Source organism: Pristiophorus japonicus, chromosome 6, assembly GCF_044704955.1.
Source record: "Pristiophorus japonicus isolate sPriJap1 chromosome 6, sPriJap1.hap1, whole genome shotgun sequence".
Classification (NCBI taxonomy): domain Eukaryota; kingdom Metazoa; phylum Chordata; class Chondrichthyes; family Pristiophoridae; genus Pristiophorus; species Pristiophorus japonicus.
The window spans coordinates 174466317-174487719 of NC_091982.1; the positions used below are offsets into that span (position 1 = coordinate 174466317).

At 45.4% G+C, this 21403-nt stretch overlaps 1 protein-coding gene across 1 annotated transcript in view; it reads left to right on the forward strand.

The window, feature by feature from the left end:
* psmd1 (proteasome 26S subunit, non-ATPase 1) overlaps nucleotides 1–21403 on the forward strand; it is a 153774-nt gene that overhangs the window by 85783 nt on the left and 46588 nt on the right. The window contains exon 17 of the mRNA XM_070883400.1: nucleotides 15444–15558. Coding sequence (XP_070739501.1) covers nucleotides 15444–15558 — 115 coding nt within the window. The remainder of the gene's footprint in view (nucleotides 1–15443; nucleotides 15559–21403) is intronic.

The window sequence follows — 21403 nt, forward strand, 5'->3', positions numbered from 1 at the left end:
TGTGAAAGTACAAGAGTTTATCATGATTCCAGTAGAGATGGAAACAATAGTTGTTGCAGACACTCATGACCATCAGACTTCAGTAAGTCATTAATTGTGGCATACATTATGCTCTTAATAGAGCAGATACAGAATTTGAGTATGTGTTAAACTTAGCTTTTTGGATTTGTTACAGATTGAGAAAATCCCCCCCCCCCCCCCCCAGCTTTTCCTTCTGAAATCTAAGGTATAAAATTAACTGATTAATGAAGTGTCAGTTGCATTTTGACATTCTACTGGTGTGTTAGATTAATGGCTATATTTTGCAAGCGTGCCGATTCATCAGTCTGTCTGTTATGAATGTTAATCTTGATTTGTTCAACCTCAATAGGAAGTTGAAAATAATCTGTTTTTAAAATGACCTGATCATGGGTTATTTTAACAATGTGCAGGCTTAAGTCACTGATGTGACGGGGAAGCACCGCGAGGTTGGAGGAGAAGTGTGTATTGAAAATCAATTTTTTTGAAGACCTCACTGCTGCTAAAGTACTAGACTGGCTGCATTCAGTCTGTGGTACAAGTTGTAAGCCAAATGTTGGCATTTATTGTCAGTTGATGTTTGTGTGGAAAATAAGGCATGTGAGGTGGTTGTAAGAAAAAGGCTGAAATAAAACTAATGACCAGCTGAGAATGACATATAGGGAGGGGTACCTTTAAAATCTGGTGTGAGTCATGCGTATGCATACGTTTTTCTTTTGATATTCCTATTAAATCTGATGTATAAGTCTACTTTCAGGACCTAATGTACAAAGTTACAATTTGTTTGGCAGCATTTACAGGAGGTTTCAGCTTGTGGCTGGACAATTTTTAAAATGCTAGATTAAAAATTTATCCAGGTGAGGGAATGATTTTGAAGGCATCACAAAGTAAGGAGTAGACTTAATTTAGGGATTGATGATGGGTGACCTTGCCGAGGAGGTCGACGGGCGTGCCGGCCCCCGCCCGGTGACTTTGCCGAGGAGGTCGACGGGCGGGCCGGCCCCCGCCGAGGAGATCCCGAGGTAAGGGCAGCGGCGATGAGACGGGCAGCGGTAGTGGCTAGGCTTGAGGTTGGGCAGCGGTGGGGCCCCAAGGTCGGCAGGGTTGTCTTGTCCGGATTCCGGAACATTTTACGGATTCCAGACGACTCTGCCACCGATTGTTCCGGAACTCTGGGTTCTCAACGCTGCACCTGTAATGACAATTCAACCCACAAACTTAAATGAGCTAGCTGTTTAAAAATTCAGTTCTTGAAATTAACTGTTCAGACTTCAAGTATTTGATATGCTGACATGTAATTATATGAACTATATTGAAATTGGCTTTTGATTGCCAAATGATTTTATATATGTATGCCATTTTCTATGTTTTGAATATTGAATGTCAACATTTGAAACTGAATTATGAGTGGCACATGTAATTTTTTTGAACTTTAATTTTATGTAAGTTTCATAGTGGATCTCGCTTGACATTGCCCACTAATCCTTAACGGCAGTCATCTTCCTGCCCCAGCAGAACCTTTCCCTGCACAAGTTTTGTTTTCACTCTCTTTCTTTCTTTCTTTCTTTCCTGGCTTGATGGGGAATCCCCCCACCAATCCCGCCGCTGGTTAAAGAGGAAATTAATGCAATAGTAAGGAAGGACATTAGCTTGGATGATGTGGAATCTGTATGGATGGAGCTACGGAATACCAAAGGGCAGAAAACGCAAGTGGAAGTTGTGTACAGATCACCAAACAGTAGTAGTGAGATTGGGGACAGCATCAAACAAGAAATTAGGGATGTATGCAATAAAGGTACAGCAGTTATCATGGACGACTTTAATCTACATATAGATTGGGCTCACCAAACTGGTAGCAATACAGTGGTGGAGGATTTCCTGGAGTGTATTCGGGATGGTTTTCTAGACCAATATGTCGAGGAACCAACTAGAGGGCTGCCATCCTAGACTGGGTGATGTATAATGAGAAAGGACTAATTAACAATCTTGTTGTGCAAGACCCCTTGGGGAAGAGTGACCATAATATGATAGAATTCTTCATTAAGCTGGAGAGTGACACAGGTAATTCAGAGACGAGGGTCCTGAACTTAAGGAAAGGTAACTTCGATAGTATGAGGCGTGAATTGGCTAGATAGACTGGCAAATGATACTTAAAGGGTTGAGTGGATAGGCAATGGCAAACATTTAAAGATCACATGGATGAACTTCAACAATTGTACATCCCTGTCTGGAGTAAAAATTAAACTGGGAAGATGGCTCAATCATGGCTAACAAGGGAAATTAAGGATAGTGTTAAATCGAGGAAGTGGCATATAAATTGGCCAGAAAAAACAGCAAACCTGAGGACTGGGAGAAATTTAGAATTCAGCAGAAGAGGACAAAGGGTTAATTAGGAGGGGGGAAATAGAGTATGAGAGGAAGCTTGCTGGAAACATAAAAACTGACTGCAAAAGCTTCTATAGATACGTAAAGAGAAAAAGATTAGTGAAGACAAACGTAAGTCCCTTGCAGTCAGCTTCAGGTGAATTTATAATGGGGAACAAAGAAATGGCAGACCAGTTGGAACAAATACTTTGGTTCTGTCTTCACGAAGGAAGACACAAATAACCTTCTGGAAATATTAGGGGACCGAGGATCTAGTGAGAAGGAGGAACTGAAGGAAATCCTTATTAGGTGGGAAATTGTGTCAGGGAAATTGATGGGATTGAACGCCGATAAATCCCCGGGGCCTGATGGTCTGCATCCTAGTGTACTTAAAGAAGTGGCCCTAGAAATAGTGGATGCATTGGCGATCATTTTCCAACAGTCTATCGACTCTGGATCAGTTCCTATGGACTGAAGGGTAGCTAATGTAACACCACTTTTTTAAAAAAAAAGAGGGAGAGAGAAAACTGGTAATTATAGCCTGGTTAGCCTGACATCAGTAGTGGGGAAAATGTTGGAATCAATTATTAAAGATGAAATAGCTGCGCATTTGGAAAGCATTGAGAGGATCGGTCGAAGTCAGCATGGATTTATGAAAGGGAAATCCTGCTTGACAAATCTTCTGGAATTTTTTGAGGATGTAACTAGTAGAGTGGACAAGGGAGAACCAGCAGATGTGATGTATTTGGACTTTCAAAAGGCTTTTGACAAGATCCCATACAAGAGATTGGTGTGCAAAATTAAAGCACATGGTATTGGGGGTAATGTATTGACATTGATAGAGAACTGGTTGGCAGACAGGAAGCAGAGAGTCGGGATAAACGGGTCCTTTTCAGAATGGCAGGCAGTGACTTGTGGAGTGTCAAGGGCTCAGTACTGGGACCCCAGCTATTTATAATATACATTAATGATTTAGATGAAGGAATTGAGTGTAATATCTCCCAAGTTTGCAGATGACACTAAGCTGGGTGGTGGTGTGAGCTGTGAGGAGGACGCTAAGAGGCTGCAGCGTGACTTGGACAGGTTAGGTGAGTGGACAAATGCATGGCAGATGAGGTATAATGTGGATAAATGTGAGGTTATCCACTTTGGGGGCAAAAACACAAAGGCAGAATATTATCTGAATGGCGGCAGATTAGAAAAAGGAGAGGTGCAATGAGGCCTGGGTGTCATGGTATATCAGTCATTGAAAGTTGGCATGCAGGTACAGCAGACGGTGAAGAAGGAAAATGGTATGTTGGCCTTCATAGCTAGGGGTTTTGAGTATAGGAGCAGGGAGGTCTTACTGCAGTTGTACAGGGCCTTGGTGAGGCCTCACCTGGACTATTGTGTTCAGTTTTGGTCTCCTAATCTGAGGAAGGACATTCTTGCCTATTAAGGGAATGCAGCGAAGGTTCACCAGACTGATTCCTGGGATGGCAGCATTGACATATGAGGAGAGACTGGATCAACTGGGCCTGTATTCACTGGAGTTTAGAAGGATGAGAGGGGATCTCAGAAACATAAAATTCTGACGGGACTGGACAGGTTAGATGCAGGAAGAATGTTCCCGATGTTGGGGAAGTCCAGAACCAGGGGACACAGTCTAAGGATAAGGGGTAAGCCATTTAGGACTGAGATGAGGAGAAACATCTTCACTCAGAGTTGTTAACCTGTGGAATTCCCTACCGCAGAGAGTTGATGTCATTTCATTGGATATATTCAAGACGGAGTTAGATATGGCCCTTATGGCTAAAGGGATCAAGGGGTATGGAGAGAAAGCAGGAAAGGGGTACTGAGGTGAATGATCAGCCATGATCTTATTGAATGGTGGTGTAGGCTTGAAGGGCCGAATGGCCTACTCCTGCACCTATTTTCTATGTTTCTATGAGAGCAGCCAGTGGGGGACGGATAGCAGCGGTCCTGGGCCTCGAGAGCGACTAGCGTGGGCCCAAGAGGGGGGGCAGGGGGAGGGAGGTGGTGGGGCTGCTGGGGTGGGGGCAGGAGAAGAGAAAGAGACACAAAGGGCGGGGAAGACAGATCACATTCTTCCGACCCCCCCCCCCCCGGACAAGGGACATCGTTGGAGTGGATGATATCCAGAAGTCACGACACTGTCACTATTTACTTCATACCCAATAAACCTGTTAACAATCCGTACACAATGCCTGCCCCATATATGGTGGGGTGGGGTGGGGGAAAGGATGCACTTGCGCTGGGATAAGGCACTTCGGCTGGGGGAGGGATGGACTAGGATAAGGCACTTTGGCTGGGGGAGGCATGCACTTTGGCTGGGGGAGAGATGTACTTGGACTGGGGTAAGGCACTTTGGCTGGCCCTTGAAGTCTTCTGGGGAACTCTGTCCTCTGTCGCTTCAGGCAGTCAAAGTGGATCGAGTTACAATTTACAAAGTCAGTGAGACCTTGGGATGGGCAGTTCCCATTACGTTCCTGTGAAACTTCAGTGGCTTATTCTCCAAGAGGGCCAATCAGAAACACCCTCGTCGGCAGTGAGTTCCAGGTCATTATCACTCACTGCGTAAAAATGTTCTTCCTCATATCCGCACTGTATCTCTTGCCCAAAACCTTAAATCTGTGTCCCCTAGTCCTTGTACCATCAGTTAATGGGAACAGCCTTTCTCTCTCTACCTTGTCCAAACCGTCATAATCTTGTGCATCTCTATCAAATCTCCCTTCAACCTCCTTTGCTCCAAGAAGAACAACCCCAGCTTTTCCAACCTAATCTTGTAGCTAAAATCCCTCATCCCTGGAACCATTCTGGTAAACCTCCTGCATCCTCTCAAGGACCTTCACATCCTTCCTAAAGTGTGGTGACCAGAACTGGACACAATACTCCAGTTGTGGCTTAACCAGAGCTTTATAAGGTTCAGCATAACTTCCTTGCTTTTGTATTCAACACTTCTACATAAAAGGTTACTGCACAAGATAAAAATTCATGAGGTTGGGGGTATTATATTAGCATGGATAGAGGATTGGCTAACCAACAGAAAACAGAGAGTCGGGATAAGTGGTTCATTCTCTGGTTGGCAACCAGTAACTAGTGGGATGCTGCAGGGATCAGTGCTGGGGACCCTACTGTTTTACAATCTATATTAATACTTGGAAGAAGGGACTGAGTGTAACGTAGCCAAGTTTGCTGACGATATAAAGATGGGAGGAAAAGCAATGTGTGAGGAGGACACAAAAAATCTGCAAAAGGACATGCAGGCTGTGAGTGGGCAAAAATTTGGCAGATGAAGTATAATGTTGGAAAATGTGAGGTCATGCACTTTGGCAGAAAAAATCAAAGAGCAAGTTATTATTTAAATGAATAAAGATGGCAAAGTGCCGCAGTACAGCAGGACCTGGGGGTCTTGTGCATGAAATGCTAAAGGATAGTATGCAGGTACAGCAAGTGATCAGGAAGGCCAATGGTATCTTGGCCTTTATTGCAAAAGGGATGGAGTATAAAAGCAGGGAAGTCTTGCTACGGCTATATAAGATATTGGTGAGGCCACACCTGGAATACTGCGTGCAGTTTTGGTTTCCATATTTACGAAAGGATATACTTGCTTTGGAAGCAGTTCAGAGAAGGTTCACTAGGTTGATTCTGGAGATGAGAGGGTTAACTTATGAGGAAAGATTGAGTAGGTTGGGCCTCTATTCATTGGAATTCAGAAGAATGAGAGATGATCTTATCGAAACGTATAAGATTATGAGGGGGCTTGACAAGGTGGATGCAGAGAGGATGTTTCCACTGATGGGGGAGACTAGAACTAGAGGGCATGATCTTAGAATGAGGGGCTGCCCATTTAAAACGGGGATGAGGAGAAATTTCTTCTCTCGGAGGGTTGTAAATCTGTGGAATTTGCTGCCTCAGAGTTGTGGCAGTTGGGACATTGACTAAATTTAAGACAGAAATAGAGAGTTTCTTAAACGATAAGAGGATAAGGGGTTATGGAGAGCGGGCGGGGAAGTGGAGCTGAGTGCATGATCAGATCAGCCATGATCTTATTGAATGGCGGAGCAGGCTCGAGTGGCCATATGGCCTACTCCTGTTTCTATTTCTTATGTTCTTATGTTCTCTATTTATGAAGCCCAATATCCCATATGCTTTGCTAACTACACTCTCCATATGTCCTGCCACCTTCAAAGATCTATGCACATAAAACCCCAGGTCCCTCTGTTCCTGCACACTCTTTAGAACCGTGCCATTAACTCTGTATTGCCTCCCCCTTCTTCAAAAATGCATCTCCTCACACTTCTCTATTAAATTCCATCTGCCACTTGTCTGCCCATTCTGCTAGCCAATCTATGTCCTGTTGCACTCGATTGGTATCATAAGAACATAAGAAATAGGAACAGGAGTAGGCCATACGGCCCCTCGAGCCTACTCCGCCATTCAATAAGATCATGGCTGATCTGATCGTGGACTCAGCTCCACCTCCCCATAACCCCTTATCCCCTTATCGTTTAAGAAACTGTCTATTTCTGTCTTAAATTTATTCAATGACCCAGCTTTCACAGCTCTCTGAAGCAGCGAATTCCACAGATTTACAAACTTCTAAGAGAAGAAATTTCTCCTCATCTCAGTTTTAAATGGGCGGCCCCTTATTCTAAGATCATGCCCTCTAGTTCTAGTCTCCCCCATCAGTGGAAACATCCTCTCTACATCCACCTTGTCAAGCCCCCTCATAATCGTATATGTTTCGCTAAGATCACTTCTCATTCTTCTTAAATTCTATTGTGTAAAGGCCCAACCTACTCAATCTTTCCTCACTGTTTGCCACACCTCCAAGTTTGGTATAATTGGCAAACTTTGAAATTTTACTCTGTATTTCAACATCCAAGTCATTTCAAAAAAAGTACTGGTTCCAGCATGGACTCTTGGGGAACACCACTGTCTACCATCCTCCAGTGTCAGCTGTGGCTCAGTGGGTAGTACTCTCGCCTCTGAGTCAGAAGGTTGTGGCTTCATAGTCCCACTCCAGGAACTTGAACATAAAAATCTAGGCTGACACTCCAGTGCAGTGTTGAGGGAGTGCTGCACTGTCGGGAGGTGCCATCTTTCAGATGAGACGTTAAACTGAAGCACCGTCTGCTCTCTCAAGTGGACGCAAAAGATCCCATGGCACTATTTCGAAGATGAGCAGTGGTGTTATCCCTGGTGTCCTGGCCAATATTTATCCCTCAGTCATCATAACAAACACAGATTATCTGGTCATTTTCACATTACTGTTTGTGGGGTCTTGCTCATGCGCAAATTGGCTGCCGCAATACAACAGTGACTACACTCCAAAAGTACTTAATTGGCTGTAAAGTTTATTTGAGACATCTGGTGGCCATGAGCAGCGCTATATAAATCCAAGTCTTTTTCTTTTTTTCCAGTCTGAAAAACAACCATTTACCATGACTCGCTGTTTTCTGTCCTTAAGCCAATTTCTTATCCAAGCTGACCCTAACCCTTGTGTTCCATGAGCCTCAATTTTGTTAACCAGCCTTTTATGTGGTACTTTGTCAAATGGTTTCTTAAAATCCACATAGACAACATCCACTGCATTCCCATCATCAACCTTCTCTTCATCAAAAAATTCAATTGGATTAGTCAAATACGATCTGCCTTTTACAAATCCGTGCTGGCTCTCCTTAATTAACTTAAACCTCTCCAAGTGCCTGTTAATTGTTTCCCTGCTTATTGTTTCTAATACCTTACCCACTACTGATGTTACTACGATTGTCCTTGCATCCTGTCTTGAACAAGGGTGTCACATTTGCCACTTTCCAATCCTCTGGCATCTCTCCCGCATCTAGGGAAGATTATGGTAAGCCCTTCCACTAACTCTACCCCCCACTTCCCTTAGCAACCTGGGATGCAAGCCATCTGGACCAGGCAACTTATCCACTCTAAGCATATTCAGCTTTTCCAGTACATCCTGCCTATCAATTTTCACCCCATCCATTCCCTCTACTATCTCTACTTCCATTGATACTTTGTCAGCATCCTCTTAGCAAACACAGATATAAAGTACTCATTAAGTATTCTAGCCTTGCCCTGCGCCTCTATGCATATATCACCTTCTTTGTCCTTCTTCTTAGTAAGTGGGTACTATCTACAAGAAGACTTGGGTTTCCTTTTATGTTAACTGCCACTCTATTCTCCTATTCTTTCTTTGCCAGTCTTATTTACCTCTTCACTTCCCCTCAACTTATTTTATTTGGCCTGGTTCTCACTTGAAGAATTCACCTGACATGCATCCATCATACACTCTCTTTTTTAAAATTTCATATTTTCTAAATCCCTTGACCTCCAAGAAGCCCTGGCTTTGGTTCCCTTACCTTTCCCTTTTGTTGGAATGCACCTAGCCTATACCTGAAACATCTCCTCCTTAAAGATCACCCATTGTTCCATTAGTTTTTTCTGTCAATCTTTGGTTCCATTTTACCCTGGCTAGATCCCCTCTCATCCCTCTTCCAATGTAGAAGTTCCACTTTAGATTGTTCCTTGCTCTTCTCTATTACTAATCTAAACCTTATGATACGATGATCAATCTTACCCAAGTGTTCTCCCACAGACACTTGGCCCACCTCATTCCCCAGCACCAGGTCCAGTAATGCCTCCTTTCTAGTTGGGCTGAGAATATACTGATCAAGGAAGTTCTCCTGAACACATTTCAGAAATATCTTTCCCTCCTTTCCCTTTACTCTAGCATTATCCCAATTGCTATTTGAGTAATTAAAGTCCCCCAATATCATCACTCTATAGTTCTTGCACATCTCTGTGATTTCCCTGCAGATTTGCTCCTCTATCTCTCTCACTATTTGGAGGCCTGTAGAATGCCCCCAATAGTGAGATCATATCCTCTTTGCTTCTCGACTCTAACCAAATTGATTCTGTCCTTGCGCCCTCAAGGACACCTCTCTTTCCAACACTACAATGTCTTCCCTAATCAGTACTGCCTCCCCTCCTCCCTTTTTTCCTTCCCTGAACACCTGGTTTCTATGAATATTAAGTGCCCAGTCTTCACCATTTTTAAGCCACATTTCTGTTATTGCCACATGGCTAAATTGTGCTTGTTGCTTACCAACCTTATTCACCACACTTTGTGCGTTTACATACATGCATTCTAAACCTGTCTTTGTATTCCTCGTAGTCCTTCTTAGTCTCCTCCTATCTAATATGGTTTTACTGCCTTCTCTAGTACTAATCAACACTCTCACTCCTTTATGCACCTTTATTCCACTTTTTTTTTTTTACTGGTGCCCACCCCACTGCCAGTTTAGTTTAAACTTGCCCCAACCACACAAGTGAATCTCCCCGCGAGGTCATTGGTCCCAGTTCTGTTGGGATGCAACCCGATCCTTTTGAATAGGTGCCTCCTGCCCCAGAACTGGTCCCAATGCCCCAAGAATCTGAAACCCTCCCTCCTTCACCATGCCTCAAGCCACGCATTGATCCTCCCTATCTTCCTATTTTTACTCTCTCTGGCGCATAGCACTGGGATTACTATCTTCAAGGTCCTACTATTTAACTTCCTCCCTAGCTCCTGAAAGTCTGACTGTAGGACCTCCATACCTGTCCTCTGTATGTCGTTGGTACCGATGTGTACCACAACTTCTGGCTCATGCCCTTCCTCCTGCAGAGTATTCTGCACCCTCTCCCTGATGTCCTTTACTCTGGCACCAGGGAGGCAACACACCATGCGGGACTCAAGATGGTGGTTACAGAAACTCCTGTCTGTCCCCCAAACTATGGAATCTCCTATAACGACTGCATTTCTATGCTTTGTTGTTTTCCCCCACTCTCCTCCATTTCCTCCCCCCCCCCCCCCCACCCCGTGCAGTCCCTTGCCCATTGGTACCATGGTGTGTGCACAGACTCGGGCATTGTCCGTGTACTGTAGCTCAACAACAGAGGTTGGAGTAGTCTTGGATCTGGCCCGGAGACTGCGAAGGTTGAACAGCTTCCCACTGGTTCTGTAGTTTAGCTCCACTCCAGCGGGGAGCTTATCAGCTGAGAGAAGCCGAATTCCAGGACATTGTCGATGTATTTACCAAGGCATATGAAAGCATAGGCCTTACACTAAACATTAGTAAGACAAAGGTCCTCCACCAGCCTGTCCTCTCCTCACAGCACTGCCCTGACATCAAGATCCATGGCGTGGCATTGGACAACGTGGACCACTTCCCCTATCTCGGGAGCCTCCTATTAACAAGAGCAGGTATTGATGACGAGATTCAACACCACCTTCAGTGCGCCAGTGCAGTCTTCGGCTGCCTGAGGAAAAGAGTGTTTGAAGATCAGTCCCTCAAAACTGTCACCAAGCTCATGGTCTACAGGGCCGTAGTAATACCCATCCTCCTGTATGGCTCAGACCATGTAAAGCAGACACCTCAAGTCGCTGGAGAAATACCGCCAGCAATGTCTCCAGAAGATCCTGCAAATCCCCTGGGAGGACAGATGCACAAACATTAGCGTCCTCGTCCAGGCCAACATCGGCAGCATTGAAGCACTGACCACACTCGATCAGCTCCGCTAGGCAGGCCACGTAGTTCGCATGCCAGACACGAGACTCCGAAAGCAAGCTCTACTTGGAACTCATCCACGGCAAACAAGCCAAAGGCAGGCAGAGGAAACATTATGAGGACACCCTCAAAGCCTCTCTGATAAAGTGTGACATCCTCACTGACACCTGGGAGAGTCCCTGGCCGTAGACTGCCCTAAGTGGAGGAAGTGCATTCGGGAGGGCGCTGAGCTTCTCGAGTATTGTCGCCGAGAGCATGCAGAAATCAAGTGCAGGCAGCGGAAGGAACGTGCGGCAAACTAGGTTCCCTGCCCACTCTTTCCCTCAACGACTATCTGTCGCACCTGTGACAGAAACTGTCATTCTCATATTGGACTGTACAGCCACCTAAGAACTCATGCTAAGAGTGGTAGCAAGTCTTCCTTGATTCCGAGGGACTGCCTGTGATGATGATGATGATGGTGCCATGGTCTGGACTGCACTCCTTCAAGGTATTGTCACTCCCAGCATTCTCCGATGCTGAGTACCGTTTGAGAGTGACGCAGACTCCGAGGACTTCTGCACTTCCTGCCTCTTCCTACTGGCCACCCAGATGGCCATCCATTTTACTATCCTGAACTCTCTCTGCCTGTGGGATGGCCATCTCCTGGAACATACAGAAAACTCTCAGCCTCCTTGTTGCTCAGCAGTGACTCCAGCTGCCTTTGAAGCTTGGAAACCCTGAGCTCGAGCTCAAGCAGCTGAAAACATTTCCTACACACCTAGTACCCCAATTCACATGAAGTGTCCTGAAGTTCCCACATGTGCATTAATTACAGACAAAGATTTCAGCTGCCCAATCATGATCTAAAAAATCTCTCTTCCCTCTTTTAGAATCTAGTTTAAACTCTTAATTTTAATTAATGGCTCTAGACCTCAGGTCTCTGGTCTCACTGTCTCATGCTCCCTCTCTCGGATCACTCCTTGTTTTTTAAAATACCAGAACAGCACCACTTCCCTCAATGCACGAAATTCCCTCTCTCCAAAATTCGAGTTTAGTACTCTGTAGAAGGAAGACTTCATCATAGAAACATAGAAACATAGAAAATAGGTGCAGGAGTATGCCATTCGGCCCTTCTAGCCTGCACCGCCATTCAATGAGTTCATGGCTGAACATTCAACTTCAGTACCCCATTCCTGCTTTCTCGCCATACCCCTTGATCCCCCTAGTAGTAAGGACCTCATCTAACTCATTTTTGAATATATTTAGTGAATTGGCCTCAACAACTTTCTGTGGTAGAGAATTCCACAGGTTCACCACTCTCTGGGTGAAGAAGTTCCTCCGCATCTCGGTCCTAAATGGCTTACCCCTTATCCTTAGACTGTGACCTCTGGTTCTGGACTTCCCCAACATTGGGAACATTCTTCCTGCATCTAACCTGTCTAACCCCGTCAGAATTTTATATGTTTCTATGAGGTCCCCTCTCATTTTTCTGAACTCCAGTGAATACAAGCCCAGTTGATCCAGTCTTTCTTGATAGGTCAGTCCCGCCATCCTGGGAATCAGTCTGGTGAACCTTCGCTGCACTCCCTCAATAGCAAGAATGTCCTTCCTCAGGTTAGGAGACCAAAACTATACACAATACTCCAGGTGTGGCCTCACCAAGGCCCTGTACAACTGTAGCAACACCTCCCTGCCCCTGTACTCAAATCCCCATGCTATGAAGGCCAACATGCCATTTGCTTTCTTAACCGCCTGCTGCACCTGCATGCCAACCTTCAATGACTGATGTACCATGACACCCAGGTCTCTTTGCACCTCCCCTTTTCCTAATCTGTCACCATTCAGATAATAGTCTGTCGCTCTGTTTTTACCACCAAAGTGGATAACCTCACATTTATCCACATTATACTTCATCTGCCATGCATTTGCCCACTCACCTAACCTATCCAAGTCGCTCTGCAGCCTCACAGCATCCTCCTCGCAGCTCACACTGCCACCCAACTTAGTGTCATCCGCAAATTTGGAGATACTACATTTAATCCCCTCATCTAAATCATTAATGTACAGTGTAAACAGCTGGGGCCCCAGCACAGAACCTTGCGGTACCCCACTAGTCACTGCCTGCCATTCTGAAAAGTACCCATTTACTCCTACTCTTTGCTTCCTGTCTGACAACCAGTTCTCAATCCATGTCAGTACACTACCCCCAATCCCATGTGCTCTAACTTTGCACATCAATCTCTTGTGTGGGACCTTGTCGAACGCCTTCTGAAAGTCCAAATATACCACATCAACTGGTTCTCCCTTGTCCACTCTACTGGAAACATCCTCAAAAAATTCCAGAAGATTTGTCAAGCATGATTTCCCTTTCACAAATCCATGCTGTCTTGGACCTATCATGTCACCTCTTTCCAAATGCGCTGCTATGACATCCTTAATAATTGATTCCATCATTTTACCCACTACCGATGTCAGGCTAACCGGTCTATAATTCCCTGTTTTCTCTCTCCCTCCTTTTTTAAAAAGTGGAGTTACATTGGCTACCCTCCACTCTATAGGAACTGATCCAGAGTCAATGGAATGTTGGAAAATGACTGTCAACGCATCCACTATTTCCAAGGCCACTTCCTTAAGTACTCTGGGATGCAGTCCATCAGGCCCTGGGGATCTATCGGCCTTCAATCCCATCAATTTCCCCAACACAATTTCCCGGCTAATAAGGATTTCCCTCAGTTCCTCCTCCTTACTAGACCCTCCGACCCCTTTTATAACTGGAAGGTTGTTCGTGTCCTCCTTCGTGAATACCGAACCAAAGTACTTGTTCAATTGGTCCGCCATTTCTTTGTTCCCCGTTATGACTTCCCCTGATTCTGACTGCAGGGGACCTACGTTTGTCTTTACTAACCTTTTTCTCTTTACATATCTATAGAAACTTTTGCAATCTGTCTTAATGTTCCCTGCAAGCTTCTTCTCATACTCCATTTTCCCTGCCCTAATCAAACCCTTTGTCCTCCTCTGTTGAGTTCTAAATTTCTCCCAGTCCCCAGGTTCGCTGCTATTTCTGGCCAATTTGTATGCCACTTCCTTGGCTTTAATACTATCCCTGATTTCCCTTGATAGCCACGGTTGAGCCACGTTCCCTTTTTTATTTTTATGCCAGACAGGAATGTACAATTGTTGTAGTTCATCCATGCGGTTTCTAAATGTCTGCCATTGCCCATCCACAGTCAACCCCTTAAGTATCATTTGCCAATCCATCCCAGCCAATTCACGCCTCATACCTTCAAAGTTAGCCTTCTTTAAGTTCTGGACCATGGTCTCTGAATTAACTGTTTCATTCTCCATCTCAATGCAGAATTCCACCATATTATGGTCACTCTTCCACAAGGGGCCTCGCACAACGAGATTGCTAATTAATCCTCTCTCATTACATAACACCCAGTCTAAGATGGCCTCCCCCCTAGTTGGTTCCTCGACATATTGGTCTAAAAAACCATCCCTTATGCACTCCAGGAAATCCTCCTCCACCGTATTGCTTCCAGTTTGGTTAGCCCAATCTATGTGCATATTAAAGTCACCCATTATAACTGCTGCACCTTTATTGCACGCACCCCTAATTTCATGTTTGATGCCCTCCCCAACATCACTACTACTGTTTGAGGTCTGTACACAACTCCCACTAACGTTTTTTGCCCTTTGGTGTTCTGCAGCTCTACCCATATAGATTCCACGTCATCCAAGCTAATGTCCTTCCTAACTATTGCCTTAATCTCCTCCTTAACCAGCAATGCTACCCCACCTCCTTTTCCTTTTATTCTATCCTTCCTGAATGTTGAATACCCCTGGATGTTGAGTTCCCAGCCCTGATCATCCTGGAGTCACATCTCTGTAATCCCAATCACATCATATTTGTTAACATCTATTTGCACAGTTAATTCATCCACCTTATTGCGGATACTCCTTGCATTAAGACACAAAGCCTTCAGGCTTGTTTTTTTAACACCCTCTGTCCTTTTAGAATTTTGCTGTACAATGGCCCTTTTTGTTCTTTGCCTTGGGTTTCTCTGCCCTCCACTTTTCCTCATCTCCTTTCTGTCTTTTGCTTTTGCCTCCTTTTTGTTTCCCTCTATCTCCCTGCATTGGACTGGACTTCGTGCTACTTACTCTGCGCATATCTACCAGAATGAGAGAACTTCAGACTACTAAAAACAGGTTTAGAATAGAGAGGGCCGTGACTCAACCTTAAACAGAACCACCATTTCCCTAATGGTTATTGTTTTTTTAAAAAAGAGCTTGCTGTACATAGGCAGCAATTTTCAGTTGGATTTGGTGATGCTTTCTCATGATATTAACTGTTCCGTATCATTACAACACTCGCCACTAATGCAAAGTGCTTACTAAAACCAACGAGGTGCCCATGTATAGATAGCATTTGTTGCTTCTTTAGAATCTCGTGTCTGACGATATGAAAATTTAAAATTCATAACATTATGAAGCAATACTGTTCTTGTTTTATAGAACGCCAGAACAGTGCCCAAGTGTGGTGTCTCTGCTTTCTGAAAGCTACAACCCTCATGTTCGATATGGAGCAGCCTTAGCTCTGGGAATATGTTGTGCTGGAACTGGCAACAAGGTGAGGTCCTACTTGTTTTACAGTTATTAAATTACTTCAGTCACTGATTACCTGTTAAATGATCTGATCGTTCTGTAAAATTGAAGCAGGAGTACTTATTTGATCATATCAAATTACTATAATGCATAATGTCAATAACCGAAACATTTTCAAATGAAATTTAATGTTTGCAATATTCCAAAATGAAGCGTGACCTCTGCATGTGCAGAGCACAGCTGGTATATGTAGTCGGTGGAATGCTCCACCATTGGACATTCACTAGAAACTCTGATCTGCTAAGCCTTGTGGAAGGTATTTGAGAGAATGCTTTTGGATAGGCAGAGGCAAGAAAGTCACTGAAACCTCATAAGAGGACGTGAATGTTCTGGTCAGAACATTATTGTGAAACCGATTTTTAAAAAAAATGTAGACATTATGGGTCCAAGTTTCGGGCCGCGCCTAGAACGGCGCAGTCCGGACCTGAACGCACATTTTTCGCGCCACAAAATGCGCCTAAAAAAAACTCGCCTATTCTCCGGCTCTCTGCAGGTCCTCTGGAGCTGGGCGCGACGCAGCATGAGCTGTGGGGGGGGGGGCGGAGCCAGGTCCCTGCGCTGAAAACAGTGCTGGGAACTCTGCACATGCGCGCTACAGTGGGTGCGCATGTGCAGTAGCTCCAGGCGCCCAAAACTGTGTGGGAGGGGCCCGAAGCACGCAGCCCCTAGCCCTGGCCGAATGGCCTCACTGGGGCTGCATGGATAAGGCTGCCTCCCACGCCCAGCTCCTGCTTCCTCTCGACCGGACCCGAACCGACTCGACTCCCTCCCCCGCCCCCCCCCCCCCCCCCCCCACTTGCCCGCGGACCGGACCCGCGCCCCAACCAACAACCCACACCCGAACTGACCACCGACCCGACCCGCGCTCCCCCGCCTCCCCCCCCCCCCGACACCGACCCGACCCGCGCTCCCCCACCCACACCCGAACTGACCTCCCTCCCTCTCTTTCCCACCCCCCCCCCCCCCCCCCAGACCCGACCAGCCCCCACCCGGACTGGACCCAACCCAACCTGACCTCCCTCTCCCCCGAACCGGCCCGACCTCCCTCCCACCACCACTCCTGACCCGACCTGACACCGACCCCGATCCGCGCTACCCCCCCGGACCCGACCCGACCTGACCTCCCTCCGCCCCCCCCGACCCGACCCGCGCTCCTCCCGACCGGACCGAAGCTCGCAACCCCGGGCCCGGCCTGTTCAGCCGCCCGCCCCCCCCTCTCTCCTCCCCCCGCCTCCCCCCCTCTCTCCTCCCCCCCGCCCCCCCTTCTCCTCCCCCCGCCCCCCCCCCCTCTCTCTCTCTCTCTCTCTCCTCCCCCCGCCCCTCCTCTCTCCTCCCCCTGCCCCCCGTCTCTCTCCTCTCTCCTCCCCCTGCCCCCCCCTCTCTCCTCCTCCCGCCCCCCCCTCTCCTCCCCCCGCCCCCCCCACCTCGTTCCCTACGTCTAATTTGTAACCTACGCCTGATTTTCTAAAGTGTAGACAAGGTTTTTTCGAGCATACAAAAATCTTCACTTACTCCATTCTAATTTAGTTTCGAGTAAGTTTTCACTCACGAAACTTTGAAATCAGGCGTAAGTGGCCGGATACGCCCCCTGTTGAAAAAAAAATCTGTTCCAAACTGAAACTGTTCTAACTGACTAGAACTGGAGCAAACTAAATGCCGAGAATTGCAATTTCTAAGATACTCCATTCTAAACCAGTTGCTCCAAAAAAATAGGAGCAATTCGGGCCGAAACTTGGCCCCTATATAAAATATGTTTAGATGTTTCTTATACACTTTTTAAAGTAGGTAAATGACTCCGTGTTGAGAAATGGTATTTGGGTGTTGATGAAACTTTATAGTGTAACTGAAGAGATTACCAAAATGACAAAGGAGATAAAACTTGGTGAGGATTGAAGAAAAAACGTCGGAATGGTTTGAAATGAAACCAAGAGTTCCTAAAAAAAATTTGTCATCCACCTTGTTTAGTAGAGTATTATCATGCCCCTAGTGCAAGCAAAACAGTTAAATTAGAGAACCCAAAGTTGTAAGTATAGAGCAGAAGTTGAAACATAAGAAATAGGAACAGGAATAGGCCATACGGCCCCTCGAGCCTACTCCGCCATTCAGTAAGATTATGGCTGATCTGATAATATGCAGACAATATTTCCATTCTTAATGAATCCTTGGTTGCTATCAATATGATTAATTAGCTGGGTGTTGATGAAAAGAAGTGAGGACTAAAAATCTGCTTTCCAAAGACCAAGACTATGGCCTTTGTACCATAATTATAAAGAAAGTGGACATTCAAAGTTAGCAGGTAATGGATTAATTTTTATACATCAGGTAAATTGTATGCTTGATGATATGAAAAATGGGTCAAAAGATGCAATGCTTTAACAGGAAGTATTTGAAATGGACTATGGAAATTACTATGGTGGATGGGGTAAAAAAACAACCTGAAATGTGGAAAATTGCATGAGGCTTGTGTCCAATTGACACTTGTGCATAGAGGTACATAAGCAAAGGCTAGATAGATGTTTGTGCAGTGTGATAGGCAAGGAGAATGATGAGCGTCAGCGTCAAGGTGACTAATGAAAAGGAGTGGCCTATGGCAACAGTGAGAAAGATTGTGAGATCTAGAGTTGAAGATCAGTGTAGGTAATGAAAAGGTAATGGAATGTGTCCAATCTGGGAGTAGAGTGCATTGATGGTCAAAGCTGAGATGTTGGGTCTGTCTATGGCAAGGCTTGAATATGAGTGACTATAGAAAAATAGATGCAAGTTACTGTGTGTGATATATATATATTATATAAAGACTTGGATTTATATAGAGCCTTTCATAACAACTGGACATCTCAAAGAGCTTTACAGCCAATGAAGTACTTTTGGGGTGTAGTCACTTGTAATGTCAGAAACATAACGTATCTGAGTATATACATATATGTGTGCGTGTGCACATCGCAACAGCAAAAACTAGTGATTTTTCTCACTCTGATATTCACTTCCATCTATTCTGTTTAAACATTCTACTTTGGTTGATCTATTGGGATGATGTGCTAATAGCAGATCTGTTTGGGATGCCTTGCGGCTAACCACACAAATTACACTTTTGCTATATCAAATATTCATCATAGGCAGTCCCTCGAAACGAGGATGACTTGCTTCCACGCCAAAAAAAAGGATGAGTTCACAGGTGTTTCAAAAGAAGAACCCAAACTACATCCTCAAGAGTGGAAGATGCCTGTGCGTGGATTTTTTTAATGTTGCACACCAGCATTGATAGTAAAAGCTTTTACAGATATATAAAACGGAAAAGAGTGACTAAAGTAAATGTTGGTCCCTTAGAAGATGAGAAGGGGGATTTAATAATGGGAAATGTGGAAATGGCTGAGACCTTAAACAATTATTTTGCTTCGGCCTTCACAGTGGAAGACACAAAAACCATGCCAAAAATTGCTGGTCACAGGAATGTGGGAAGGGAGGACCTTGAGACAATCACTATCACTAGGGGGGTAGTGCTGGACAGGCTAATGGGACTCAAGGTAGACAAGTCCCCTGGTCCTGATGAAATGCATCCCAGGGTATTAAGAGATGGCGGAAGTTATAGCAGATGCATTTGTTATAATCTACCAAAATTCTCTGGACTCTGGGAGGTACCAGCGGATTGGAAAGCAGCTAATGTAACGCCTCTGTTTAAAAAAGGGGGCAGACAAAAGCAGGTAACTATAGGCCGGTTAGTTTAACATCTGTAGTGGGGAAAATGCTTGAAGCTATCATTTAAGGAAGAAATAGCGGGACATCTAGATAGGAATAATGCAATCAAGCAGATGTAACATGGATTCATGAAGGAGAAATTGTGTTTAACTAATTTACTGTAATTCTTTGAGGATATAACGAGCATGGTGGATAGAGGTGTACCGATGGATGTGGTGTATTTAGATTTCCAAAAGGCATTCGATAAGGTGCCACACAAAAGGTTACTGCAGAAGATAAGGGTACGCGGAGTCAGAGGAAATGTATTAGCATGGATTGAGAATTGGCTGGCGAACAGAAAGCAGAGAGTCGGAATAAATGGGTCCTTTTCGGGTTGGAAATCGGTGGTTAGTGGTGTGCCACAGGAATCGGTGCTGGGACCACAACTGTTTACAATATATATAGATGACCTGGAAGAGGGGACAGAGTGTAGTGTAACAAAATTTGTAGATGACACTAAGATTAGTGGGAAAGCGGGTTGTGTAGAGGACACAGAGAGGCTGCAAAGAGATTTGGATAGGTTAAGCGAATGGGCTAAGGTTTGGCAGATGGAATACAATGTCGGAAAGTGTGAGGTCATCCACCTTGGGGAAAAAAAACAGTAAAAGGGAATATTATTTGAAATGGGAGAAATTACAACATGCTGAGGTGCAGAGGGACCTGGGGGTCCTTGTGCATGAATCCCAAAAAGTTAGTTTGCAAGTGCAGCAGGTAATCAGGAAGGTGAATGGAATGTTGGCCTTCATTGCGAGAGGTATGGAGTACAAAAGCAGGGAGGTCCTGCTGCAACTGTATAAGGTATTGGTAAGGCCGCACCTGGAGTACTGCGTGCAGTTTTGGTCACCTTACTTAAGGAAGGATATACTAGCTTTGGAGGGGGTACAGAGACGATTCACTAGGCTGATTCCGGAGATGAGGGGGTTACCTTATGATGATAGATTGAGTAGACTGGGTCTTTACTCGTTGGAGTTCAGAAGGATGAGGGGTGATCTTATAGAAACATTTAAAATCATGAAAGGGATAGACAAGATAGAGGCAGAGAGGTTGTTTCCACTGGTAGGGGAGACTAGAACTAGGGGGCACAGCCTCAAAATACGGGGGAGCCAATTTAAAACCGAGTTGAGAAGGAATTTCTTCTCCCAGAGTGTTGTGAATCCGTGGAATTCTCTGCCCAAGGAAGTAGTTGAGGCTAGCTCATTGAATGTATTCAAGTCACAGATAGATAGATTTTTAACCACTAAGGGAATTAAGGGTTACAGGGAGCGGGCGGGTAAGTGGAGCTGAGTCCACGGCCAGATCAATCATGATCTTGTTGAATGGCGGAGCAGGCTCGAGGGGCTAGATGGCCTACTCCTGTTCTTAATTCTTATGTATAAGCCACCACACGGGCTTGACAGAGCTAGGTCTTGGTCCAGTGGCAAGGATTACCCAAGACAACTGGAGACCTGCTCTGCTGTACGGACCCAGTGCGCGCACACATCGCAGTGTGGGCTGGCCCGTGCTGCCCTTGGGCCCCTGGCCCCGAACTCATGCCTCCCCTGGGCCCTGATCACGTCTCTCTACAATCTCTCAGAGCTCCTTCGCCCCGACCTCGCCGTTCCTGCCGTTCCTGCCCACGCTCCAATCACTGACCTGGACCTTGCTAACGTCACTGTTCGCTGCCGTTGCCCTCCTGCACTAGCTCACGCTGTACCTTGTAGTGGCATGTCTCCACGCTGTTCCTGGGCCTCCGCACACCACTCCTTTTATGGACCCGACCTGCCGCTGATGGTCTCTTGCAGGTCGGGGCCTCCACACTGCTTCTGGGCCTCTGCATGCCGCTCCTTTATCGAATGTTACTTGCCCTATGTCAGCCCAAACCTGGATGTTTTTCCAGCTGTAATGATTGGTCTGCAACAACCACATCGATCTTCCTATGTGTGACGTATGACTCCATCACTGACCTCAATTTGTCAAAAGTTTACTGAAAATGGTATATAATATCTACTGGATTAACATCCACTAATTTGGGCACTTCCTCAAATAACAACAAAATATATTACACACAGCTCCTAATACATTGAGTATAACTAGACAGT